This window comes from Dermacentor variabilis, unplaced genomic scaffold (genome assembly GCF_050947875.1).
Source record: "Dermacentor variabilis isolate Ectoservices unplaced genomic scaffold, ASM5094787v1 scaffold_22, whole genome shotgun sequence".
Lineage (NCBI taxonomy): Eukaryota > Metazoa > Arthropoda > Arachnida > Ixodida > Ixodidae > Dermacentor > Dermacentor variabilis.
The window spans coordinates 439992-467584 of record NW_027460390.1 but is presented as its reverse complement, the minus strand read 5'-3'; the positions used below and the strand labels follow the sequence as shown (position 1 = coordinate 467584).

The following is a 27593-nucleotide window of genomic DNA, read 5'->3' as shown; positions in this document are numbered from 1 at the left end:
GTGGTCGCTCACAAGCATCAAGCTAGGTCGTCCTAGTCTGTGTCCAAGTGGCAGAAGAGCGAGTTGCCACCTCCTTCGAGTTTCACCGGGGTGAATTCCAAGTTCAAGAGAATGTTTATGTAAATATGACTGCTGCTGCCAAATTTACATCAATGACAAAGCCGGTTATGCTTCTCGGCATCTTGCCGCTCCCTCTACCTTCACCCTGTTTAACCTGCACCTTGCGCGGTGCTTCGCAGCCACGGCCATAGGCTTACAGGTTACGCACTCTGTTGGCAATGATGCTGGTGTAGCACCCGGCAGCAGGTGTTGGTTCCTCCTCTGGAGGTTGTACTGGCATGGGCTGTGTCGTCGTGCTTGTCATGTGACTCTTTAACAGTTGCTGCCAGCTTTTCTATTATTTTCTATCGGCCCTGTGCGGTTGCTGTGTATAACTGCTCATGGGGTTTTAGTTATGTTTGCCTTGAGTGATCGGCTGCTCGCAGTCAACCTATTGACATTTCAAGGTGTCTACCAAGTTGGCATTTCCAAATTCCCCGAGTTTTCCAGGTTTTCCCTCAGTGCCTTTGCAAAACTCCCTGAGTGATGTAGAACTATGTTTTATGTCAAGACAGGCTGAAACCACATCGCCCGATGCTGTCCCTCTCTAGTCGTCATCACCATCATCAGCCTGGCTACACCCACTGCAGGGCAAAGGCCTCTCCCATACTTCTCTAACTACCGCGGTCATGTACTAATTGTGGCCATGTTGTCTCTGCAAACTTCTTAATCTCATCCGCCCACCTAACTTTCTGCCCTCCCCTGCTACGCTTCTCTTCTCTTGGAACCCTTGAACTCTCTAGTAAGCTTGTGAAAAAAAAAATTAAAGAAAAACAACTTAATCCAATTTGAATACTAAGGAGTAGTGTTTGTGTTATTCAAAAAGAGAATAGAAGGGATGGGGCTAGTAAAATGCAGAGCAAATAAAATTTCTTAAAAAAAAAAATTGCAAATGGTGTCGGACATTCTCAAATACGAATAAAAAGGAAATTCACGTAGAAGCACATATTTTCGAACATGAACTATTTCTATCAACTGATAGCTCAGTGGTATGAGGCCCGAAATTTGTCACAATTGAGATTCTCTCTCAACAGCTTGTAAGTCAACCTCAACTGTCCTGACATACTCTCAGCCCGCGTACGCCGCCTCAGTGTTGTGTTCCAATGCTTTAAAGAGTTTATTTTGGTTTGGACGAGGGACACCTGCATCTCGGCATCAGCCGACACTGTTTTTTAAACTCAAGCTCCTTCGAAACTGCAGCAGCACGTTTCCTTTCCCGTTGATTCCTCAGTGCGTAGGTCCTTTCTGTCCTTGACTTCCGTCTGCCACTTGTTCGCGCCACGGACCATTTGAAGCATCTTCTTGGTCAGTCGCACAGTACACGCCCAATTTTTCTAACCCCCCTAGGGGCCGCGAAAACGTCCGAAAAATCAGCCGGTTAGAAAAAAAATGCATGTCATTTGCAGTCCTTAGGGGCTCAAACCGCCACAGGCACATTCGCAAACGCTCTGAAGGCCTGTCGGTACACATATTAGACATATTGGTGCTCGTACTGCGAGAGGAAATACCGGGCGCACGCGTGTGTAATTAAGAAATACATACTGCGTCCCGTGACATTAACCGCTTCCCACGCTGGTTATGCTTCACTGTAATACTTTTGCGCATGCTTCACCAAATAACATTTCTGTAAAGAGGCAAAGCTGACTTTCGGGAACAGGCATTACGGAACGCACCGTGCTGTCCAAGCTTCTAAGCCAATCACGAGGACCACAAAGGCGGAGTCCATGCCATTGCTGACAGAAGCGAATTCTTTCAATAAAAAACGCGGCACTCAACGGCAAAAGCTTCATAGCGAACGTCGAAGCAGCTAGGCCTAGCGTTGCCGCAGTGGTGGCTACGGCTGCCAGTGGATCTGCGTGCGAAAGCGCCGGTTCGAGGCGGCGAGGTAATCAAAATGGCAGCGGTGGTGGCTTTTATTAATGCCGTTTCGGACCTGCGGTCACGGCAAAACATCCGGAAAATCGGACGGCGAAGAGTGCTTGCATCCGAAATTTCAGACGTTCTGATACATTGACTCTAGGGGTACGTGGTGGTGACGCGAAGCCGTCCAAATTATCGGGAATGCGGAAAGTCGGTCGTTGACTGTACACTGGAAACTCTGCCAGCTGACGACAGGGCATCAAAGATGATTCATTACGATTCCTGTCTGTTATTCCAGCCAGCATTACCGCGACTTTCGACCCTTTAAATAAAATTACAGCTAATTTTCCCTGATAGAGGCACAAATTCCCTGAGATTTCCCTGAGTTGTTCCCAGACTACTCAAAATCCATGAGAATTCCCGGTTTTCCAGGTTGGTAGACACCTTGCATTTTGATTATTGTCTTTCTTGTTTCTTCCCTTTGTTTCTCTCTTCTTTTTCTTAATTTCGTTTCTCCTATTCCTTCTCTTTCCGTACCTTTTCTTCCCTTTTTCTTATTTTCTTGTATTTTTGCATGCTTTCACTTTATACCACCTCCATTACAACATTAACATCTATGATGATGATGTGTGGTGTTTTGTGGCGCAAGGGCCAGGTATGGCCAAAGAGCGCCATGTCTGTGCTAATGGGTTTGCAGTGTACTTATGATTACTATGAAGTTGGGGTGACGTGGCTGTAAAGGGGCCTTAATATATACGCTCTAAAGTGCGTAAAATCTGTATAATAAAATTATGGCGATGACGTATGTCTTGTACTATGAACATTTAGATGCATTTAAAAGAATGATACTGTCACGTGGTGGTGACGTTGAATAACACAGTAAGCAATACTGTGAACGACCAAACAAACTTTTATTGGGCGAACCTGTGCCCACAAAACAGGCTACACTTATAGCACAACGATAGCGGCGAACACGCTCGGCGATCGTCGAAAATCTGATCTGCGGGTCAAGCGGGTCGGCTTTTATAGAGCAGTCGTCGAATGTTCCAGACTAATCGTTCGGACCCGCGTGCCTTCCACAAAGTTCTACAACATTCGAGTCACGCGATGAAATTAGATAACACAAGGTTCGGCGACAACAGACAGCCGGGTAGAAGCATCGATAACTTTCCAGAAACGTCTGATACATGCAGGCGCGTCCCTCGCTGTGCGATTACAGTTGTTAAGCGGCGAAACGTGGTCGGCCGATAAAGATAAGCACACGTGTCAATACCCCCCCTCTTAAAAAGCATCGACCCGATGCTGCAAACAAACGAAGTTCATAAACAAAAGCACTCGTAGCAAAGAAAAGACGAAAAATAACGAAGTTCGTCAGCGTCCGTAAAAGGGTTTAAGGCGCACCACGTGGACCACTTCAGATCGTGCGCGGCGCCGCTGTGAATGCGAAATGCCGTCTGGCACGACCTCATAGTCCAGAGCGCCAATACGTCGGATGACCTTGTAGGGTCCGAAATAGCGTCGGAGTAGTTTCTCACTGAGTCCTCGTCGGCGTATCGGGGTCCAGACCCAAACACGGTCGCCAGGCAGGTACTCGACGAAGCGTCGTCGGAGGTTGTAGTGTCGGCTGTCGGTCCTCTGCTGGCTCTTGATTCGCAGGCGGGCGAGCTGTCGGGCTTCTTCGGCGCGCTGGAGATAGCTAGTGACGTCAACATTCTCTTCGTCAGTTACGTGCGGCAGCATGGCGTCAAGCGTCGTCGTCGGGTTCCTGCCGTAAACCAGCTTAAACGGCGTGATCTGTGTTGTTTCTTGCACCGCCGTGTTGTACGCAAAGGTTACGTACGGCAGGATCACGTCCCACGTCTTGTGTTCGACGTCGACATACATTGCTAGCATGTCGGCGAGGGTCTTGTTCAGGCGCTCCGTGAGACCATTCGTCTGCGGATGGTAGGCAGTTGTCCTCCTGTGGCTTGTCTGGCTGTACTGCAGAATGGCTTGGGTGAGCTCTGCTGTAAAAGCCGTTCCTCTGTCGGTGATGAGGACTTCTGGGGCACCATGTCGCAGCAGGATGTTCTCGACGAAAAATTTCGCCACTTCGGCTGCCCTGCCTTTTGGTAGAGCTTTAGTTTCAGCAAAGCGGGTGAGATAGTCCGTCGCCACGACGATCCACTTATTCCCGGATGTTGATATCGGAAACGGCCCCAACAAATCCATCCCAATCTGCTGGAATGGTCGGCGAGGAGGTTCGATCGGCTGTAGTAATCCTGCTGGCCTTTTTGGTGGTGTCTTGCGTCGTTGACAGTCTCGGCATGTCTTGACGTAACAAGCGACGTCGGCGGTCAGATGCGGCCAGTAATACCTTTCCTGTATTCTTGACAGCGTCCGGGAGAATCCGAGGTGCCCAGCGGTTGGATCGTCGTGTAGGGCGTGCAGTATTTCTGGACGCAGCGCTGACGGTACAACAAGAAGGTAGCTGGCGCGGACTGGTGAGAAGTTCTTCTTCACGAGCAGGTTGTTTTGTAGCGTGAACGACGACAACCCACGCTTAAATGCCCTAGGGACAATGTTGGTGTTTCCTTCCAAATACTCGACGAGGCCTTTTAGCTCCGGGTCTGCTCGTTGCTGTTTAGTGAAGTCTTCCGCGCTTATTATCCCAAGAAAGGCGTCGTCGTCCTCGTCGTCTTGCGGCGGGGGATCGATGGGGGCGCGCGATAAGCAGTCGGCGTCGGAGTGTTTTCTTCCGGACTTGTATATTACCGTGACGTCATATTCTTGTAGTCTGAGGCTCCACCGCGCCAGCCGTCCTGAAGGGTCCTTTAAGTTAGCTAGCCAACACAATGCATGATGGTCACTGACGACTTTGAATGGCCTGCCATAGAGGTAAGGGCGGAATTTAGCTATAGCCCAAATGATGGCGAGGCATTCCTTTTCAGTCATAGAATAGTTGCTTTCCGCTTTTGACAGCGACCGGCTAGCATACGATATCACCCTTTCAAGTCCTTCTTTCCTCTGGACTAGGACAGCACCGAGGCCTAGGCTACTGGCGTCAGTGTGGATTTCGGTATCGGCGTCCTCGTCGAAGTGTGCAAGTACCGGCGGTGACTGCATGCGTCGTTTGAGTTCTTGAAATGCCTCGGCCTGCGGCGTTTCCCACTTGAACGCGACATCACATTTGGTTAGACGTGTTAGCGGCTCCGCGATACGTGAGAAGTCCTTGACAAAGCGCCTATAGTAGGCACACATGCCAAGGAATCTGCGCACTGCCTTCTTGTCGGTTGGCTGTGGGAACTTTGCGATGGCAGCTGTCTTCTGTGGGTCGGGGCGTACTCCTGATTTGCTGATCACGTGTCCTAGGAACAAAAGGTCATCGTAAGCGAAGCGGCACTTTTCCGGCTTCAGAGTGAGCCCTGATGACTTGATGGCTTCTAACACTGTCGCAAGCCGCCTAAGGTGATCGTCGAAATTTCCGGCGAAGACAACGACGTCATCCAGGTAAACAAGGCACGTCTGCCACTTCAGTCCGGCTAACACCGTGTCCATGACGCGCTGAAACGTTGCAGGTGCCGAGCACAGTCTGAATGGCATGACCTTGAACTCGTAGAGGCCGTCTGGCGTGATGAAGGCAGTCTTTTCGCGATCTCTCTCGTCGACTTCTATTTGCCAGTAGCCAGACTTGAGGTCCATCGAGGAGAAGTATTTAGCGTTGCAGAGCCGATCCAATGCGTCGTCTATCCGTGGAAGGGGGTACACATCCTTCTTCGTGATCTTGTTCAGTCGACGATAGTCGATGCAGAAGCGTAGGGTTCCGTCCTTTTTCTTTACCAGGACTACAGGAGAGGCCCACGGGCTTTTCGACGGCTGGATGACGTCGTCGCGCAGCATTTCGTCGACTTGTTGCCTAATAGCTTCACGTTCTCGCGTCGAAACTCGGTAAGGGCTCTGGCGGAGTGGTCGAGCGCTCTCTTCGGTTATTATGCGATGCTTTGCAACTGGTGTTTGTCGAATCCTCGATGACGTCGAAAAGCAGTCTTTGTATCGTCGGAGAAGACTTCTGATCTGTTGCTGCTTACTCATAGGAAGACTTGGATTCACGTCGAAGTCTGGTTCGGGGACAATGCTCATCGGGGTAGATGCGGCTGAATCCGAGAGTACAAAGGCATTGCTGGTTTCCACAATTTCCTCGATGTATGCGATTGTCGTGCCCTTGTTGATGTGCTTGAACTCTTGGCTGAAGTTGGTTAGCATAACTTCCACTTGCCCTCCGTGGAGTCGAGCGATCCCTCTTGCGACGGACGCAAATTTCACGGTCGAGCAGTAGATGTTGGTCGCCCTCGATGACGCCTTCTACGTCAGCGGGTGTTTCAGTGCCGACGGAAATAATAATGCTGGAGCGCGGCGGGATGCTCACTTGATCTTCGAGCACACTCAAGGCGTCGTGACTACGACAGCTCTCCGGCGGTATCGCTTGATCTTGTGACAGCGTTATCGATTTCAACTTCAGGTCGATGACTGCGCCATGTTGATTCAGGAAGTCCATGCCGAGAATGAGGTCTCGTGAACACTGTTGGAGGACAACGAAGGTGGCAGGGTAAGTCCGGTCATGAACGGTAATTCTTGCCGTGCAGATTCCAGTCGGCGTAATGAGGTGTCCTCCAGCGGTCCGAATTTGGGGGCCCTCCCATGCAGTCTTAACCTTCTTCAACTGGGCGGCGATGTGTCCACTCATTACGGAGTAATCGGCCCCTGTGTCGACTAAGGCAGTGACTGCGTGGCCGTCGAGAAGTACGTCGAGGTCGGTGGTTCTTTGTCTGGCGTTGCAGTTGGGTCTTGGCGTCGGATCACGGCTGCGTTGCGTTGAACTGAAGCTGGAACGTCGCGTCGTCAAGTCGTCTTTCATCGGTGTAGTCTTGGATTCCTGATTTCGTCGGGACGGCGGCGTGTCGTTATGTCGTCGAGGTAGTTTCTTCGGTGGCTTCGTCGGCGGCGGAGGATCTTCGTCAGTTCGACGGACAGCAACCGCACCTCCATCGGTTGCTGCTTTTAGTTTTCCGGATATGGGCTCGCTGACCGGCGCCGGGCTGGGCCAGTGTAAGGTCGGCGCTGCGGCGACAGGTAGCGGCCTGGTGATGGCGAACGCGACGGTCGTCGAGAGCTCCACTGAGTAGCGGCGAGGTAATCGCCGATATCGCGAGGGCGTTCACCTCGCTGCGGGCGCGGAGCATTGACGGCGAAACCTCGCAGTCCCATCTCCCGGTATGGGCATCGGCGATACACATGGCCGGCTTCTCCGCAGTGATAGCAGAGCGGACGGTGGTCGGGGGCTCGCCAATTGTCCGTCTTCCTCGCGTAGGTGCGCTGGGCGACGGGTGGGCGTGCTGGCGGCGGCGGACGACGGAATTGCGTCATTGCAGGGCCCTGGCGTGGTCGCGGAGGGGGACCTTCACGGCGTGCGACGGTGGCGTAGGTCATCGCTTCTGGCTGGGGCTGCGGTAATTGAGGTTGCACCTCAGGAACCCCAAGCGATCGCTGAACCTCATCTTTCACGATGTCGGCGATCGAAGCTACTTGAGGCTGCGACGAAGGCAGGACCTTGCGCAGTTCGTCGCGCACAATGGCCCTGATGGTCTCTTGAAGGTCGTCCGAACCCAGTCCTTGGATGGCATACTGCGGCGTGTGCCCCTGGCGGTTATATTGCCGGGTGCGCATCTCCAGAGTTTTCTCGATCGTCGATGCCTCTGCAGAAAACTCAGCCACAGTCTTCGGTGGGTTACGAATAAGTCCGGCGAAAAGGTCTTGCTTGACGCCGCGCATCAGGAAGCGAACTTTTTTTCTCCTCCGACATTTCCGGGTCGGCGTGCCAGAAAAGACGGGCCATCTCCTCCGTGAAGATCGCGATCGTCTCGTTTGGCAGCTGCACTCTGGTTTCTAGTAGAGCTTGGGCTCGCTCTTTTCGCACGACGCTTGTAAACGTGTGCAAGAAGCTGCTTCGGAAAAGGTCCCACGTCGTTAAGGTGGCTTCCCGATTCTCGAACCACGTCCTGGCGGCGTGTTCCAATGCGAAATAGACATGCCGCAGCTTGCCGTCGCTGTCCCAACTGTTAAACTTAGCGACCCTCTCATACGTTTCGAGCCAGGTTTCCGGGTCCTCGAATGTTGATCCGCGGAACGTCGGAGGTTCCCTGGGCTGCTGCAGCACGATGGGGGACGCTGGGGCTGCCATTGGGGTTGCCTTGTCCACAATCTTCTTGGTCTTCTCAGGTAGAAGTCCGTGCTCCGGGGGCAGCTGTTGAAGACGGCAGCTTGCTCGATGCTCGGGGACTACGTTGGTGTTCTCTTTGCGGTCCGGGCTTGGATCACGGCTTGTCGGGGGCGTCCGGTACATGAACGAAAAGCACCTCCACCAGATGTCACGTGGTGGTGACGTTGAATAACACAGTAAGCAATACTGTGAACGACCAAACAAACTTTTATTGGGCGAACCTGTGCCCACAAAACAGGCTACACTTATAGCACAACGATAGCGGCGAACACGCTCGGCGATCGTCGAAAATCTGATCTGCGGGTCAAGCGGGTCGGCTTTTATAGAGCAGTCGTCGAATGTTCCAGACTAATCGTTCGGACCCGCGTGCCTTCGACAAAGTTCTACAACATTCGAGTCACGCGATGAAATTAGATAACACAAGGTTCGGCGACAACAGACAGCCGGGTAGAAGCATCGATAACTTTCCAGAAACGTCTGATACATGCAGGCGCGTCCCTCGCTGTGCGATTACAGTTGTTAAGCGGCGAAACGTGGTCGGCCGATAAAGATAAGCACACGTGTCAATACGATAGGTAAAATATAGCAGATTATAAGAAATGCCAGAGCACTACTGCCTCCTTAGAGCCCTTGAAACACAAGGGCCTGGAGGCATGTGCTATGCAAAACAATTATCGCAGGGGCATCCTCTGGAGAGAGGAGGCGCTACGAATGCATGGGACTAATAACATGTAAGACCACATCTCTGAGGAGACCTAAGACTGTGTCTGTATTAAAAAGCGGTTCTGGACCAAGAAGCATTGCAGGATGTAGAGGAATGTACTGTCGGTATGCTAATGAAAAATGTTTCTTTCTCTCAGATTCGGCTTCCCGACACTCCAGGAGGACGTGGAGTACGGTGAGCCTCTCCCCGCATCTACCACAGGTTGGAGGCTCACTTCCGGTGAGTAGAAAATTATGGGTGCCAAACGTGTGTCCTATTCTGAGACGACAGAATAGGACATCTGTACGGCGTGATTTTGTATTCGAGGGCCAGAATCCTAACTGTGGCTTTATCAGGTGGAGCTTATTTATCCGTTTCCGCATCCCACATGTGTTGCCAGTGATCTCGCAGCCTCCTTCGCAAGAAAGGCCTGAGATCTGTGACATTAACATCTACTGTCTCACTACAATGGGAAGCGCCTCACCTCAGTTCTCGTTGCACCCTACCATTGTTTTCTTTTTTCCCCCCATTTTCTGATAATCATGTACCTTCTTGAGCCCTCTTGGTTCTGTGGGCCGGTGGTGTGTGCGTGTGAGCTCGTCTGTTTCTTTTGCGATGACTGCCTGGTTAGCCTTTCTTGCAGCACTGGGCAGTCATTGCTTTGCCTCTGTACTTTTTTTTTTTTTTCATTTCAGATACCGGTAAAATGCCTCCAGTTGGCCTCCAATCCTGTCACCATAACCTGCCCCTGTCATCCTTCACCCAAAGGCTTTCTCACTCGGATAGGGCACTTGCAGTCTTGGTAATTTATCATTCACCCTTTCACTCATTCATCCCCCCCCCCCCAACTGCAGTCTTAAATAAACACTCTGCATGAGTGCTTTCTGTGCTCGATGACTAGACGCTTAGGATACCACAAGTTACCATACCCGATTGTTATTTTTCCAGTTGGCTTTTTCTCCTAATTTAGCAATTTGGGTAGTTTTACACCCCTTTTCATTCATTTTTCATCAGCTTTCTTGCCCGTTTTTGCTTCAAGTAGGAGCGGACTTGCCCCCACTTTCTTTTATTTTTTTTTTAAATACAGCGTGGTGAAGAGTTTGGAGCGGGGCAAATTCCAAATTCAAGAGAATGTTTCTGGTCGTGGAGTTTAGCCACAGTTGCTCGGCACAGCTTCGCTGGCTAATCTGCCACCGTATAAATGGTTTGGCCCAAAATTTGTTTTTCGCTGTGCACGATTCGTACTGACACCACAGTGCGGGCCCAAGTAGCCAATGGAATGCCTGGGGCATCGAAAACGAGAGCCATTTCACGCCAAATATTGATAATTCTATCCTCTCCGGTTGCAGTATTAAACGCTTGTTGTTGGAGGAGGGTTTAGAACAGGAAATAAAACTAAACACGAATCTCCAGAATGTGTTTTCTACACAAAGTGAACTAACGAAACTGTTGGAGAACCACATAACCTTCTGCAACGTCTGCGCTCCGCGGTGCCACCGCTCAACGTAGCTAGACAGCGCAAAGCCAGCCTGCTAAAATGCTTACAGCTCAATGAAAAGTGCGGAAATCATTTGTAAGTGCCTCTAAGAAATGTTTTTTCCAAGTTGCTTAGTCATTAACAACAAAGAATACAATAAAAAGCCCATTTACTATATTTTGTTATCTAAAAACACATTCATAGAGCCTGGCCACACTGACAGAAACGCGGCGAGCATGCGGCGGCATCCGCCTGTCTTTAGCTCCATTTATGTGATGCCAGCGAACTATCAACATCGTCCCGCCGCGTCTATTTGTGCCGGGCAAAGTTCGCCATGAAAGCGTCAGTGTAACCGAGTGAACGAGCACGGCAGCGAAGAATGAAAAAGCGAACGTGGAGCATGAGATAAAAGAAACAAGCTGCGAACGGCGGAGATGAATGAGAGCGGCCCCTTCACTGATGTGCCCATGGGAAAGTGGTGTTATAAGACCTGCCCGACTGCTTGATGCGTACTCGTATCTGGTCTCAGTCAGACTGCTCATTTTGTACTATCATCTGCTCGCGTCAGCTCTCACTCACGCTTGTTTGGTTTGCTTGGCTTGGTCTCTTTCATGCCTGTTTCCATTGTCATGGTTTGAGATTGTTGTTTGCAATTATGAGTCTAAACCGAGACGTCCTGATGGAAAGGTTTTTGGACACAGTGCGCCATATCCGATTCCGTAGGACAAGATGGACCCTGAATACTTGGGAAAACGGCGATGCTACAACAGAAAAGAGCACACCAACATCATTATGATCAGTGGCAACGACGTCATCTTCATAAGACATGACTAGTGCTAAGGATGAAGAACGTAAACACAGCATCGACCTGTCAGCAGACAAAGGAAAAACCATGTAACACCTCGTACCTACAGAGTAGAGGCATAATTTTCATGCTGTCACGTGACTGCCACAGCTGCATTTTAAAGCTGGTGGTGCACCATGCACATTTTACCTCTAGTATGTATGGTGCTTTCTACGGCAAGATAGCGCTAGGGTGGCTAGTGACGTCTGTTCACCAATGACAACCTCGATAAGGAATTCGACGAGTGTGTCAAAACAAAGTGCTGCATGTGCAAAGGCCTGCTTGCGGCGGCTGCTCTGAATCGTGCCCATGCGTCGCCCACATGCTGCCTCTCGCATTCTCCCGATTAGCGAGGCAGTCGTACCATACTTCGCTCGTTTGTAACGTGCCAGATGAGACAGATTGTACGCGCCAGCCAATGTATCGCGCCATGAAAAGAAGTGTAGAGCTTCGCTCAAATTTCGCATTAGGGAGTATCGTAATCGTCGATGGTTTTTTTTGTTCCAACTTGTGTCAGTGCCATGACAGTTGCCCTCGATTGACCGAGCAGGCGAAAGCAGAATGATAATGAATTTGGTCTGCATGATGAAAAACTGTCAAGTTCACAGTACCAGAGGCAGAAGAAATTATAAAAAAAAAAAGTGTTTGCTTCAGTTAGGTATTCAGTTCACATGAATAACTCAATATTAGCAACAACTTTGACAAGCAAAATATCATGCACAGAACCTGAACCAAAATCAATAATGGTAATAGGAAAAAGAGGTGCACTCTTGATAGTTGCAGTGACACTAAGGCAACAATAAATTCATTTTCTTTTTGTACATGAATACAAAAAGTCACCGTTTTGCTCGACAGGTGAAGCAATGACTGCGATAGCAAATTATGAGACAGCTATACAAAGTAAGGTTAGTCATTTTATCAGCTACATAAACTGCAGTAAACATTCACTTACTAACTAACAAGCACGTTGTCATGCGTGTACACAAACACATCTCGCTCGATGAGCTATATCGGGTCGGCTGGCCTTCGACCCCCCCCCCCTCCAACGCAGATTGGCTCCAAAATAAGATGCGTGCAGCCACGCTCCGCCGTCTCAGCTGGAGTAGAAGATGAGGTGCGCACTAACCTGCTCCCTACCCCACGCTCCCCGATCTCCTAGCCAAAACCACCTAGCGCACGCACATCTCCCACTACCCCCCCCTTGTGCACGTGAGAAGACGGTGTGCATCCTCCTCGCCTTTCTTTCTTGCGAGCACCAGAAGGCGCTGCTGCATCAAGCTGCCATACTTCTCGGCTCACCCTTGCAAGCCGTCACTCGCAGCTTCAGCATACGGCGCACGGTTCCATATAAGTTCACACTTGAACTTTATATGGAACCTCGCGGCAAAGCTGATGGCGGAAATTTGCCTGGAGTGTCCGTATATTTCTATAGTAATAAAAATTACAGGTGGTAAACTGTTATAGCAGGTGCCTTTCTCTACCCCTACTAATAAATTGCAGTGGTTGCTAGAGCCTACAGTGTCAACAAAAATAACAAGTGGGCACTTCAGCACGACTGGATAAACAGTGTTTTCTTTGCTTTCTTGCATTTAAAAGCGATGTTTAATTATAAATGGCAAGCAAAAATTGAAGAAACCTATGCAACCATTCAATCTGCACTGCTACAAGTAATGTGCACGCACCACATGAATTCGAAATAAAGCAGAAAATCAAACCTTGTCTTTGCGGCCATCGATCTCAAAAACGGAGAGGGTACCCTTGCGATAAATCTCATTTCCGGGTGGGTGCTTCAACGGGCATTTGACCTGGTTCAGGACAAAAAGATTGTAGTTGCATTGTCACTACAGTTATGTATAACACACACAAGAAAATTAAACTGGCAATTGCTCAAATAGATTCTGCTCAGCTAAAGAAAAAAAAAAAGAAAGAAGAAAAAAAAAAACTAAACGTTCCCCACACACTCCCTCCCACACTCAGAACAAATTTTCCTGGATAGAACACATACCTTTACTCCTTACATATTGACCAGCAAGATGACACATCGGAAGAAATGACAAGGCGTCATCGGACAATTCGGACTAGGTTACACACAGCTTGCTCAAGTCAATTCATTTGAACTAAAAAAAAAAAAAAAAAGAGGATTGGGAGCGGGGGGAGGGGGTTGCGCACCAAAACTATAGCCTGATTATGAGGTTATGAGGGACGTTGTAGTGGGGAGCTCCAGAACAATTTTGGTAATCTAGGGTTCTTTAATGTGCACCCTATGCACGGTATGCAAGTGTTTTTGCATTCTGCCACATAGTAACAGGAATAGGGCTGCCGTGGCCGAGATTGAACCCGTGATCTCGAACTCAGCAGCGTAGCCACTGGGCTACTGCAGTGGGTTTTCTTTAATTAAAACTTGGCAGAACACAGAATGGCTTTATTAACCTCATGTTAGATTCGTTCTGGTCATACAGAAGTGGGATTGAGAAATCATCATTTGTTAAACGAAAATGTCACATGACAATTTCTACCTACACAAGTGAAGGCCAGGTAAGCACTGCCTGTAGCAAGCCTAAAGGATCATTCTACTAGATGTCATTTCAGCTTTAGATATTGCCAGATGCGGCACAGTTTGAACTCATCATCTCTTTGTTAGTTGGCATCTAGAGAGAGAGAGAGAGAGAGAGAGAGAGAGAAACAGTACTTATCTCATCTTAAATGGAAAGGGGCTGCGAGAAGAAGTCGAGGGAGGTTATCCTACTCTCGGTAGGCCTGCTCTACCACCTCAGCCCACCTCAGGATAGCTTCCTGAAGTTTGGGTTTGTAGCTGCGCATGGTAGCCTCCCACAGCTCCCTACTACTTAAAACTCTAGAAAGGTTAGAGCTCTTTTATGTGATGACAGTACTAGCACAACCCTTCGTCACGACGTGGCCAAAAACCACCTTGGTTTCAACATGTGACAACTGAAATCTGCCTTGCATGTCAACAGAGTTGCATGATGCTGTGGGATCATTTCTACACTTGTTTATTCAAAAGAACAGCCCATCTACTACATTGACTGGCGGAACTTGGGATCTAACTACCAGCAAATCTGTTTAGTTAGAATGATAGTGAAAGTTTAAACCTTGAAGTAAAAGCTTTATCTTTCCACAGGAAAGCATAATTTCAGCTAACTAAAGGGCCGAATTAATGGAGGTCGATTGAATAATAGCACCAAATGATTGTTAAGTTGTGAAAAAAAAAATTCTTTAGGTTTAAATTCAGGCATCCCATATTGAACACACAGGCAATCTTTCTTAAATTGAGAATTTGCTGACTTAATGTTCTATATGACTATCACCTTGTTATGTTCTCCTCAGCAATGAACTAATAAAGAAATTATACTGTAATGATGAAGAAAGCCATAGCATTGCTGCTGCTGTTTGGTTGTTGAAATGAAAAAGACAAGCCTCAGCAGTGTAGCTCGTGCTTCTGCTTGGTTATAACTGCTCCCCCCCCAGTCCAGGACCTTACTTTACTTTGCTTCATACACAGCAGAAGCTACTCAAGTAGTGTCGTCACAGAAGTCATTTTAGAATGCAGTTTCAATCTGTGACGCTTTCTACAAAATAACAATTTCATATATGGCAACTACAAGCTGCAAATTTAAAGTTACAGTGAATCACATACTATACGTGCCCCTTTGTGCTTCGAGTATGCAATGTACAATGCTGTTGTCGAGAGTACAAGTGGTGCATTGTGGGTGCTGATCACAGAAATGTGGCTTTGCTCATTTAGTAGTAAATAGGTTTTAGGTCTACAACACTTTCTATGTAATAATTATGTAATATTTTACAACATCAAAATATGAGATTTATGTAATATTGAATTACATAATGCATATGTTTATCTTTCATGTGACACACTATCTCTTGGTGTCACGGCTGCAAGAAGCTTCTCTGGCCTCAGGAGGGTTGCCTGCTATGCATGAAATACAATATAGGCTTGCCATGCACTCATGGTCAGCAAACCTTGTTACAGTGCACATATATGTGAAACAATGCCAATTTAGGCTTGAATGTCTCTTCGTGTGTGACTTGTTGTTACACAGGAACACTGAACATCAGAAAATAGAAATATCAAAGATTACAATAGAAGCCCTATTAAACTGCTGTTTAAAAACATGTCGCAGTAGGAAAAGACCCATTCATATCAGATAATGCCAGAGGACGGTAGGAGACTTGAATTTTTCCATGGCTACAAGTTTACAACCTGTGCCCACAGCCCAATTGACGGACATCATTATACTTTCACAGACTACTCCAAACCAACTTCTAATTAATGGGCTCTTAATCCTTTTGGCCTTAGAGAACTCCATGAGGAGGAAGCCCAAATGCTTCCGGCGAATGCACATTTCAGCACATACAGCTGAAACATGCATGAAATGTGCAAAGGCTTTGTTAATTTAAATCTGTGTGGCGAGGTTACTTGTGTAAATTTTGAGGTGGGGAAGCTAGTGGGAACATTAATGGAGAAGGGGGAGAGAGCCAGGTCAAGTACAACTTAGCATGGCAATAAAATCCAGAAGCACCAGCTGGACTAAGGTGGTCCTTGGTATTAATAAGGTATGCGTAAACCCTACTCTAGCACACACACGTATTCCAGATACCTGGCAGCTGAAACTGTAGTTGCAGTTGAAGTACCAGCTGAGCACTCATGCCATATGCACGCAGCAATAATACAAAGAAAGAAAGCTTCTTACAATGATAAACGGCGTAACTGTGAAGCTGCATGAAGAACAATGGGGAAATCTGCCATGAAACAACAAACAAGCCTCATGGCAAGTCAAAAGGATTCCTCACCAAATGTCTCTTGAGTAAGGCTCGACTTTTTGTGAACTTGAGGCAGAACTGGCACAAGTAAATGCAAGTGTTGGCCAGCTCCTGAAATGAGAGGCAAGTGCAATGCAGGTCACCACCACACGGTAAGAAGCAAAGCAAGTACAGGACAAGCTAACAGGAGTCACAGAATCTTATGCTGTCTGGACATCTCCTGCACACTGCTAAAAAATTAATTCAGGCCTAATGAAGTCCTAAAAAGAAGACATGCAGGCCTTTATGTGAAAAAAAAAATTATATATATATATATATATATATATATATATATATATATATATATATATATATATATATGCACTGGCGTAATAGCCGGACTATTTTTGTTGCAACCTTGGCATGGTGTGGACCTCAGAGGCAGACCACCGAAAGAGCAAATGGTATTGTTTTCATACTGACATATGCATACTGACACGTGTACTTGGTTATCCTTCTCGGGTGACCGCTTTTCCCCGGCTAAAAAAGATTACACATTACCACGCAGCACAGGACGCGCCTGCATGTATTGGAAGTTTCTCTAATGTTATCGATATGGTTCTATCCATTGTATGTTCTCACCGAACCTTGTGTAATCTGACTGTATGTGCGATGTGAATTGTGTAGTACTTTGTGGAAGACACATAGGCACCAGCGATTATTCTGGAACGTTTGATGAATCAAGTAAAAAAGCTGATGTGCTTGGCCTGCAGATAAGATTTTCACCGATCGCAGACTGTGTTTGCCATTGTTGTGCTTCGAGTCTAACTTGCTTTTGTGGCTACAGGCTCACCCAATAAAAAGTTAGTTGAGCTATTGACAGTTTTGCGACTGTTTTCCTCATCGTCACTACAACGTGACAATATATTTGTTCATGTGGCATGCCCTGCACCTGGTGCACATATACTTCTCACCAATGCCCAGGCTTTGTTTGGCAGTCTTTTTCTGAGCCAGCCATGGCATCAGATATGCCTGTAATTCAAAGCTCTTCACTTTTTTAAAGGTGCACTAAGGTTCAATACTGTTAACAAAAAAATGCTGTGATCAGAGCAGACATTTGTAACAATGCTGACTGAACATTGTGGTGCTGCATGTTGTAGAGGACCCACAAAAGAGGAGAGTGTGACCCTCTCTGATGCCAGCTACATTTTTCCTTCACTTTGGGAGAGGCTTGAAGCTGGCTTGATTGAAATCGCATGAGATATAGCTCAGTATTCCAAGTATTCCTTGTACTTGACTAGTCAATCACTACAGTAGTCATTCAATAAATCTTGCTTATGTTACAAATTTTGAGGAGTTTGCTTCTTGCAGCAAAATGTAAACACAGAAAGGTAAAAACAAGTAGACCAAGGGTAAAGTTTCTCAGTGATGACCAAGTTTTGCTGTCTGCAATAGCAGGTGCACCTTACGTTTGCTGGTGTTCTTTATGAAAGAAGCAATGCTACTCGCAAATACTTGGGGCAGTTACATTTGCTTTGTTGAACAGACATTTCCGAGTGGTGAGACGAGCGCTCACAAATTTTCAGGCAGCATGTGTCCCATATGGTCATTTATTTCATTTGAGAAATGCTTGTGAACCAGAAATGAAATGGGCTTCTGGCACATGACATGGCATGCTCTGAAATAAGTACACACACTGGCTCACACTCTCAAGACACCTTTCATTGACGGCCACATTGAGAAAGATTTGCAATGTGTATGCATTCCAGAGAGAAATTGTGAAAATGCATCATCTATTGCAATTATTGTTGCGCAAGAATGTTCACGAGAGGCCACGTAAAGCCTGCATAAAAGAGAATGCCACGATATGGATGGCCTAGGCCACCTTTACATGAAAAAATTAAATGGTGATAGCTGTCCCACTGCTGACGAGAACGTAACAAGGACAGCAACCACAATGACGACAACGACAACAATCAGAGCAAGGACAATTATTAATGGTGATGGCAGGAAGCTCACTTTTTGAGGAAGCTCACCCTTAAAGGGAAGATGAAACACTTTTCGAAAAAAAATGAGTTCTCTGCGGCATTCTACAGTTTTGAGTCCCCTGAACACGAATATCTGGTTCAAAAAGGGCGGAAACAAACGCAAGCGGCTATTTTTTCAAGAAAATGCGCACCAGCGCCTCAGGGCGTCGCGCGAACGCCGCTGTTGCCCGTGATTGTTCGGGGCCGCTGTGACGTCAATCGCGGCAGTCGCCGGTCGGCGCCGCCGCATGCCGCCGTTTCAGAGCGTAGCACGCTGTTCTGTTCTGGCTTCATAGCTGAGTTGTAAGCATTATGGAACGTTCTCGCTGTCCCGGACAGCTTGTATTTTCGCCGTACATGTTCGAACCGACAGCCGATGCGGAAAACGATGGCGGCAATGGCGGTAACGGCGGCAACGACGATGTTGAGTGTGCCAACAGCGAGAGCTATTTGTGCACCTTCTCGCGCGTTGGAAATCTTAGCTGGTACGTATGTTTTTTTTTTTTTTTCATGTAGCTGCACGTTCCAATGACGGGAGAAAAAATGCGCTTAAGTGTCACTGGGAACTTGCTGCTGGAAGAATGCCGAAGCACTAACTTCTCATTAGATTGTAAACACGGGTGCAATTCCGCGATGTCAAGCACCTTGCCGCTGCTTGTCTAAAGTCCCGTGGTTTTTTTAGTGTTGATACACGATCGCGCACATAAGTGCTGCGTTTCAAACCGCGCACATGCAGTGCTGCGAGGTACAGTCGCGGAAGTTGCTTATCATACACATCCAGAGATGGCCAGACGTATTATGTGTGCAAAATTCATACTATGATTCGACGACTTTGCGATTGTGGCTCGATCAAGAATCAGTATGCGTGCTCCATGCTAGTGTTGACATAAAGATATTAGGCAGTTTTAGCACCGCCGTGTGGTAAACACGACAACTGCAACCGTACGTTGAATGTCACTAGGCAAGCCTATACTTCATTTCATACCTCAGGTGCAACGCTGTGGAAGCTACGCACGAAGTCCGGTCACCAAAATTTATTACTGCGCGCGTTTCCGTCTATGCTTCGCAGCGTGCCAGCGGCGTTTGCTCGCGCGAGCATGCACGTGAACCTGCCGCGACGGGCAGCTTCACGAAAGAACATTTTACGAAAATCGCAAAAAAAAAAACAAACATGAGTGGCGGCGGCGGCAGATCTCTCGTAGCGTCGTTCAGTAAATCACAGGATGGAAAGAGGCATGCCAGTACATGCCAGCACGCTGGTCCGGCCGCTCGGTCGCCGCGAATGACGTCACTCTCGCCGGTTCTCTCCTCTGGCAACCACCTCACCCGGCACTCCGGGAAGCGATGGGGGCATGTCCGCGGGGGTGAATTAGAAAGCGATTTCCGCCCCTTATATTAACAAAACGAAGAAAAAAATTCGGAACCGTAAATTATTAGGTCTGTTCTTCCAAATCCCAGCAATTCATGGAAATTGAAAACCGTTTCAGCTTCCTTTTAAGCAACCTATAGTGAACTTATTGAGATTTTCAGAACATAGTTTATTACAGCTGTGGCATTCAACTACTCCTGCATGATGACACAATGAAGACAGTGACAACGAAATGACGCTCTCGATGTTCAGGCAGCCGCATGCAACCCACAGTGATGCGACCACAAGGTTCCTTTAACATGACAACATTCCAGCATACAGCCAAAACTGCTGAGCCCCCCCCGACATCTTTTTGCCATGATGACACCAACAAATACGCTAGTTCAAGTGCTAAGGAAAGCCCATAACAGCCAATTCAGTAAATTTCGATTCAAGCGGACTAAACCCTTTTATCCCAATCGGGACTTCTGTCAACCGATCAAAAGCACAAAATATGTCGTTTTTAGGTACTAAACAAGTGCTTTCCATGTGAATGCATGTGTACTGCTATGATCGGCCTCTCAAATGTAGGAAACATTGTAGCGCGCTTTCCCATGTCGAAGTAATTGCCCTCATCCCCGAGAGGCTGTTATGATCGGCTTGGAATTTGACCTCCCAAGTGTGGGAAACATTCCCGCTTACTTTCCTGCGTGAAGGCAATTTTCCTCATTCGTGAAATAGTGTCGCTCCTCTACACTGTAAGCAGACACAAAGGGGGGGACCCAAAGGAGAAGACGTGAAAGGGAGGAGGTCGTCGACTACCTGGTAAAGGCACTGACACTACCACAAGTTCCCCTAAGTTTCCTAAGGAGACATCAACTACCACAAGACCGCGAGGAGTTATTTTATTAAGGCCACCCTGGAGCCCATGTTAGGCAGAACCACTCGAGACTCGGATAGAGGCACAACCATGTACCAATGAAGTGAATACATTCTTTCAATTTTTTTTTTTTCGTCTTCGCGATGCACGCCTTCATCTGAAGATACTTGCAGTGAAGACCCACCTCACCCGGTCAAGACTGCATCAGATGGTTGGCAGCAATGGTATACTCACCCTTCATCCTGGCTTCAGCAGAATGGTGAGCACTTCAACTCTGAGATTTTGCCAGGTTTTAGCTTGTTTGTGTGTTAGTTTCTGTATGTGCAGGCTCCTGTTGAAACCTTCCTGTCACAGCATAGTAAGAAAGTCCTTGTTCAGGAGTGACCATGGATTTGGGCAAACGAAGGAAGCCAGAGTTATTACTTTGTGAAGAGCTGGGAATTGAGGTCAGGAAAAGTCAAAGCCGCAGCTTATCGGGGCAATTGAAAAGTGCAGGGCTCTTGGGGATGAAATTTCAGAAGCATGGGAAGAGATAGAGAAACGATCTGAGAAAGCTGAACTAAATGCTTCAGAAAAGGAAGCTGCAGAAAGAAAGGAACGAGAGGAACAGAGAGCTCACGAACTACAGCTAAAGGAACTAGACATGTAGCAGGATCTGGCCAAGCAATCAGCAAATAACCTCTCAATGGATGAAAGACGTTCAGGTGAAGCAGGAGTGAAAATAAGGGATCTCATGCCATCGTACAAGGTGGACGATTACATGGGATTGGGACATGGGACGAACCTGCAAGAAAAACAGGTTGGCACTAGAGAGTTGGCCACAACAGATTCTGGCCGTTCTTCCTGCAGAAGCAACCAAAATAATTGCAATGGTAACGAGAGGCGATGCAGATGACTATCAGAAAGTAAAAGCTGCATTGCTAAGGAAATATTGGCTCTCAGCGAAGGCTTTCCAGCGCTGTTTTCACAGGGAGAGTCTTTTCAAGATTTCACTTGTAAGCTAATTTGATTGGGTGGCTAAAAGGAGAAGACGCGTTTGGTTGTCACGACAAGGTTGTTGAACTAAATTGCATGGAGCAGTTCTATGGGTCCTTGAGCGAAGAGATGTGCCTGCGGATTCAAGATAGGTCGGACGAAAAGAACTTGGAAGAAGCTGCAGTGCTAGCAGATGAATTTGCTACATGTCGCAAATCCGAGAAAACGGGTGTCAGGCCATTCACTAAATTCAGCAAAGAGGAAAACGGGCATCCCTTTCACACTGAGAAAGCTGGAGGCGGAACAAAAGACATGCTGACCAATAATACAGGACAAAATAACACCACTGTGAAAGAAAAGCAGGAAAAGTGTTTGAGGCTAGAAAATCGGTCGTCTGTTTCTGTTGCCAGGAGCCTGGACACCTTGTGATCGGCTGTCAGAGGCCTAGAATTGTTTTTTCTTTCGTGAATGGCGACGACGATGACAACTTGGCGCTCTTAGAACCAACTGGATGAATGTGGAATGGAAGCCTACTTCCTTGTTGCCTCAGTGGCAAGTCTTTCCGTGCTTTGATTCCTAGCATATGCATGCAGCTTTGTAGTGGAAGAAAGGTGGGAAGTGTGACAGAAGCTGATGCATGAACCATTTGCATCTAACGGGGTGCAAAGAGTGAAAGTTACTTTCCATATGTGTAAGCTGGTGTATGCTCATTACTAGCCCAGAGGGGATGCACATGATTTTGGCGTTGAAGAAAACAATGCAACTGCCAACCTCCTAGTTTACATTTAGTGCATTTAGCACAAGGAGGCAAGTGTTGTGATAAGAGGCTGACTGTCAAAGCTGTCATAAGAGGTTTAAATATTTTATCTTGACAAGACTTGATACCCGCTGGCACTACTATTGTGTTATGCAGATTTACTTCAAAACTCAAATATGGTATAGAGAAGAGTACTGTTCATGCCACAAGTGTGCTCCCGAAGAAACATAAAAAGCTTACGAATTTTCACTTCCTACGGATCTCCACATTTACACATAAGTTGCACATCTTATATACCTAGTAGAATCTCGATAAACTGAAATCGCTTAAACGGAACTGCCTCTTACAGGGAACACCATCCTCATGGTTGGTTGGTTTTGTATTCATACAATTGTATTCAGGTTTGTCTCTCAGTAAATGGAACTCCTGATAAACATAATCAATTTCCCTGGTCCCTCGAGGTGCTGTCTAAAGAGAATCCGCTGCATATATGCCGTGCGCATGATGTATGTACGGTGCAGTCATGGTAATGCCCGTAAGATAAATTGAAGAAAGCCGAATTTTGCCCAGCTCATGTTTATTTTTGCTACGCCTATTTTGAGGCTAAATAACGCGAGACTGCGTGTGCATGTGCGATGATATCTTGTTTCTCATGAAAAATCATGGATTTGTCCTGTTCGTATGTACAATGCTTAAAGAGTTATTGAGACTACCAACCATCTGGTCCAATATTCAGCCCCCCAAAAATAGTTATATCTGTTCCATTTCTGAAGCATAGTACATGCCTTTGCTATTTCAGATGCCAGAGAGGAATCACTGCAGAAGCAGTCAAGGGACCAGGCTGCAGTTCTCTTGCGAACGGGCTTATGCAATTCAAGGAAGGTGTTTTCAATACAATACAAGACTGTCATTAATTCATATCTTATGTTTGAACCAACCACTAACCTACTACCACAGCAGTTACAACAAAGTTTTCGAATTCCTGCTGTGTTTGTATCTAAACAGTTCAATATAAGTCAACAAAAAAATCAACTGTAGTGATAATTTGTCTGCAAAGTGCTCACCTTCTATAGTGCGCTTTAGGACACAAATGTGTGCATGAATTAAATAGAATATTATACAGGATGCCTTTCCTCATGGCAAACAATATTTTTTTAAAATTCTTGTTGCAGATACCAGAATTTGGCTTCTTCATTTGCTTTACCTTAAAAAGGCAGACATTACTTCCTAAGTGAGTAGTAGTGCAGAAGTTCCCAATTGACAAAACCGTGCCAATTATATTTTTTTTATTAGTAACTTTAGTGCGGATGTTGCAATGGTGGAAATGAGCTCGTTAACATGCAGGGTCTATTCAGTTGGAACAAATCTTCTAACTAGTATTAGTTTCAACATATGCGTCAAAGTGCGCGGCGAAAATGCCTTGGTGCCATGGCTATTTTCTTGTTGCATTGTGAATATATGCAATGTTTGAGGGCAGTAATTAGGACATCAACTGATTTTGATGACTGACTTTGCATATCTTAAAATTGGTTCTAGTTACAGAATTGGTTCCAAGTGAATAAGTCCTGCATGCTGACAGGCCCTAATTCTACCATTACAACATGTGTCCAAAGTGATTCATTAAATAATTAGAGCAATTTTTTCAATTAAATGCTTCTCCACTTGCGACTTATCCAGAATGTAATGTCCACCAGTTCAGGTAACCCAGTTGAAGAAGCAGAATATGCTGGTATATGTGATGAGGGGCCTGGAAAATAAAATTGGCATAAGAAAAAGTGCCCGGTATGCACGACTAAAAAAAACATCCTAAATACGAGCACTCGCAAAAGAACGCTGGCCATGGACAAGCCACGGTCTTGCCATTGTGAAGAAGTAATTGGCCCGTGTGTCGGCCGAACGTGGCCACTATAATTTAATCTGTGGTCATGACACCACCCCAGTGTCATCTGTCAGACACCTACTGGTAGTTGGCAAACGGGCTGGCTATTTGCGAAAACCAAGCCCAACCCTACCCAGACGGCCGAGATCGGGCTGTCCACTCTTTAATTGGCCACGGGCATCGGCCCGATCTTCCGCCGAGCAAAACTTTCTTGGAGCTTTTTTCGCTTTCCAAGGAGTGGTTCACCATGTTCACAACGCTGTCAGAGTCAATATTGTGCCCAAAATGAGCACAATGCAATTTCTAGGCACAACTCAATGCCTCAGCTGCCCACAAATGACATAGCGCTCTGTGTGGGCGTCCCTTCTCTAACCTACCTCTGGGTAGGGGGAGAAGTACCACGGCTTGATGCCATACTGGCCCAGTTCAATCATGTGAATGTTCTTCACCCGCGACACCACGTCATTCTGTGCCGCCGTGCTGCCTCCTGTACGTGAGCCCGACGCTTCCGGGTGTTCCTGCACGGCGAAAGAGAGGAAGTGATTTCCAAGTGTGGTAGGAATGCACATGCCTGAACTAGTCTGTGGCAAAGGAGTAGTGTAAATTTTGGAAACATTTGTGCCCAGTTTATGACACTTTGCTGAAAACATTCTTTTCCTTCATAAGACACCAAAAACCCTAAGAAAATAGTGTACATGTAAACCTTGATATAGCGAACTTTAATACACTCGAACCTCGTTATAACAAAGTTGAAAGGGAAGCCAAAACTACTTTGTTATATGTGTTGCTTCGTTATACCGACTACTGTCATTTACTGCACTATATGCCCAATCATGCATAACTTTAAATATGCAAAGAAAACTACGGCTCTGTGGCCTGCTGAACCGCTATATGCAGCCGTGTATCAGATGAAAATTCAATAAAACAAAGCAAAAGACTCTTCAGCATGTGCAACACATGACTTTTTAGCACCTGACGCGACAGCCGTTACGATAGCGCCCTTATGTTCTAATGTGACGATCTTTCACTTCTGCTGTCCACTTGGCTCCCTCATATTGTCGTTAAACACTTCGAAGTATATGGCCAACAAAGCCTGGCACAGGGTCAGAAACGCGGACATATACGCAGACGCGTTCAGACTTTGAAAGCCAAACTATCTGATGCTCTGTTTTTCTATGGTCCTGCAGCTCCACTGTGCGAGTGCACCAGCTTACCTTGGCTGGCTCATGCCGGTTTCATGCAATCTCGGTGGTCATGCCTAGCTGCGTCAGCACAGCGCAGCACGTCGCAGTGAGAGAGAGGTTGTTGTGGTTGCCTCAAGACTTCAACTTCTCTCTCCCTGTAGAGGTACTAGTTTTTACCACACCATGCGCAAGCAACATCATGGATGTGTACTGCAGTGCACCTAGGCGTGGCCTCAAAGATAGCAATCTCGAAGGATGCATCTAGCTTCGCCAGCTACCTGCTGCAGCGAGAGAGAGGTGCAATATCAAAAGAAGTGCTGCTTGTGTGCGGCCCCCCTGCGTGCAGCTATGCGCATCGGTGATAAAGACCAGTGCTGCTTGATGGCATATTCGACGTGGGAATTTTGAACTGCCACGCCGAACGAGTACGGAACTCAGCGGAAAGCGATGTGCTCGGAGCGCAACAGTCAGTATTTTTGATTTAAGAGACAAATCTACTTCTTTATATCGATTGACAAAACAATTTCAATTTGTTAAAATGAGGTTTAAAATAAACGGATCTAGAAGGAAATTTCAATGGGAATTGCATTTACTTCACTAAATCAATTATTGCGCTACATTGTGTGTTTATACATGACTTAAATATAAAGAAATTTCACTGCTGCCCAAAGGAATCCCGAGACAATAAATGGAAACTTTCGTGGACACAGATGGTCAAATGGTTGAATTACATGCAGCTGCTTGCGAACACACCTCTTAAATTATGTGCCATACGAGCTAGAGCAACTGCCAAAGTGGAGCAGCATCATGTTCTGTATAAAGTCCAAGTGCGATAAAATCCTACCGAACCCCGTGCGCCGAGTGCTTTAGGTGGGAGTGAAATCGTGCAAGGATGAGCCGAAAAGGATGGCGGCTTGGTGAGAGTTGTCTTCCCATGTGAGCAAGGAGAAAGAAGGAGGGGAGTAAGCTCTCAGTAACGTGATAAAACGTGAGTGAGGGTGGCAGGTTGGCAGATGTCTTCTTTTGTAGTGCGGCTGTGGCCACTCATGGCTATTAGCGTGCCCGAGCACTTAAGCAGCCTGCGCACCCTGTTTTACAGGTAATCTGCCGTACGTGCAAACACTGGGCGAGCTGAGATGGCGTGGCCTCGTGTGCTGCTTTCCCGCGTGTCTAGTGCTGGAGGTTGCGTAATGAGTTTGGGAGATGCGTTGAAGCGATAGGCAGATGAAGCATTCATTTCAGGTGCCAACGCTTTTCATGATAGCGCCGTCCCAATGTGGGTGACACTATCAGCAGTGATTGCAAAAGCATGGCTAGCTTCGCTTCGTACAGCCAATGTGAAGATATCGTCGACGTGGCATGAAACTGTGCGATAAGATTTCATGCCATGTCAATAATAGTTTTGTTGAATTTGAGGGTCAGTGAAGAAAGATACGGTATTTTTTAAATTTAACAAAATGAATTTTCTCTCGTTTAAGAGACGTATTCTGCAACAATCACTTTTGACGATAGTAATGCCGTCAGTCATGCACTGATTGGCTGCTTGAGCACTACGTCACGCGAAGGCAATAGTATCACTGAAGTGGTCGTTGCAGAATACATCCCCAAGTTCGCTTTCATTATTTGCCTGATAATTTGGAAACGTTTGCAGCCCCTTCTGTGTAAGAAAAATCCGTCAACGACAGTACTTATTTGAATAAAAGATAAAATTTCAATATAATGAAATTTCGATATAGTGAAGGAAATTGTTGACTTCGTTATTTTGACGTTTAACTGTATTTGACCAGCATATCTGCTTACAGGTTGAAATGCAATATCTATGCAAGCCTTTCGGTTGTATTGGAATGAAGTGTAGAAGAACATGAGGACATAGACATAAGAAGGAATGACAGACACACGGTGCTATTGTCCAGGTCCCTGTACCTTTCATTCCAATTCAATGTGACTGACTGACCAACAAATCTACATAGCCAACTTCAGGTTGTAATGTAAAAAAAAAGGGTAAAACTGATGCACATGCGAGTACTACCAACCATGAATATTTATACATCGGAAAAGTAAATCTTCTCACAGTCTAGGCAGACATGCAGCCTGTAATTGAGGAGCAGACTACCGTAGTAATACACCTGTCAAATCCAAACTACATACCTGCACTGTGAAGAAATTAAAGTCTTCCCAACGTCTGTTACCCCATAAGCATTTATGGAGAATGGTACTTAAAACATAATTCTGCGCACTTTCGCTCACACACACACACACACACACGCACACACCGTATTTACTTGCGTAATGAACACAGCCCTCACTTTTCCAATCAAGAAGTGTGCGTTTTATGGTGTCCGGCGGGTTCGACACAGCGGGTGTGGCCGTGTTGAACGCCGAATTCCTATCGTTTCTCCTACTCTTATTGCGATAGCAATTATATATGGACATTCCAGGTGCATTTTTACTGTCATCGTCACCACGCGCTGCATGGTGTAGGTGTGAGTGAAAGCACGCGAGGGAAGCCGATGATCACGGCTCAATCT

The 27593-nt window shown here is 46.7% G+C and overlaps 1 protein-coding gene across 6 annotated transcripts in view; it reads right to left on the bottom strand.

The window, feature by feature from the left end:
• Positions 1 to 27593, bottom strand: part of LOC142568586 (histone acetyltransferase KAT5-like) — a 146920-nt gene that overhangs the window by 28096 nt on the left and 91231 nt on the right. For all 6 annotated transcript variants that reach the window (XM_075678462.1, XM_075678463.1, XM_075678461.1 and 3 more), the window contains 3 exons: positions 24259 to 24399; positions 16067 to 16147; positions 12955 to 13044 (listed from right to left, as the gene is read on the bottom strand). In XM_075678462.1, the coding sequence (XP_075534577.1) occupies positions 12955 to 13044; positions 16067 to 16147; positions 24259 to 24399 (312 nt within the window). The remainder of the gene's footprint in view (positions 1 to 12954; positions 13045 to 16066; positions 16148 to 24258; positions 24400 to 27593) is intronic.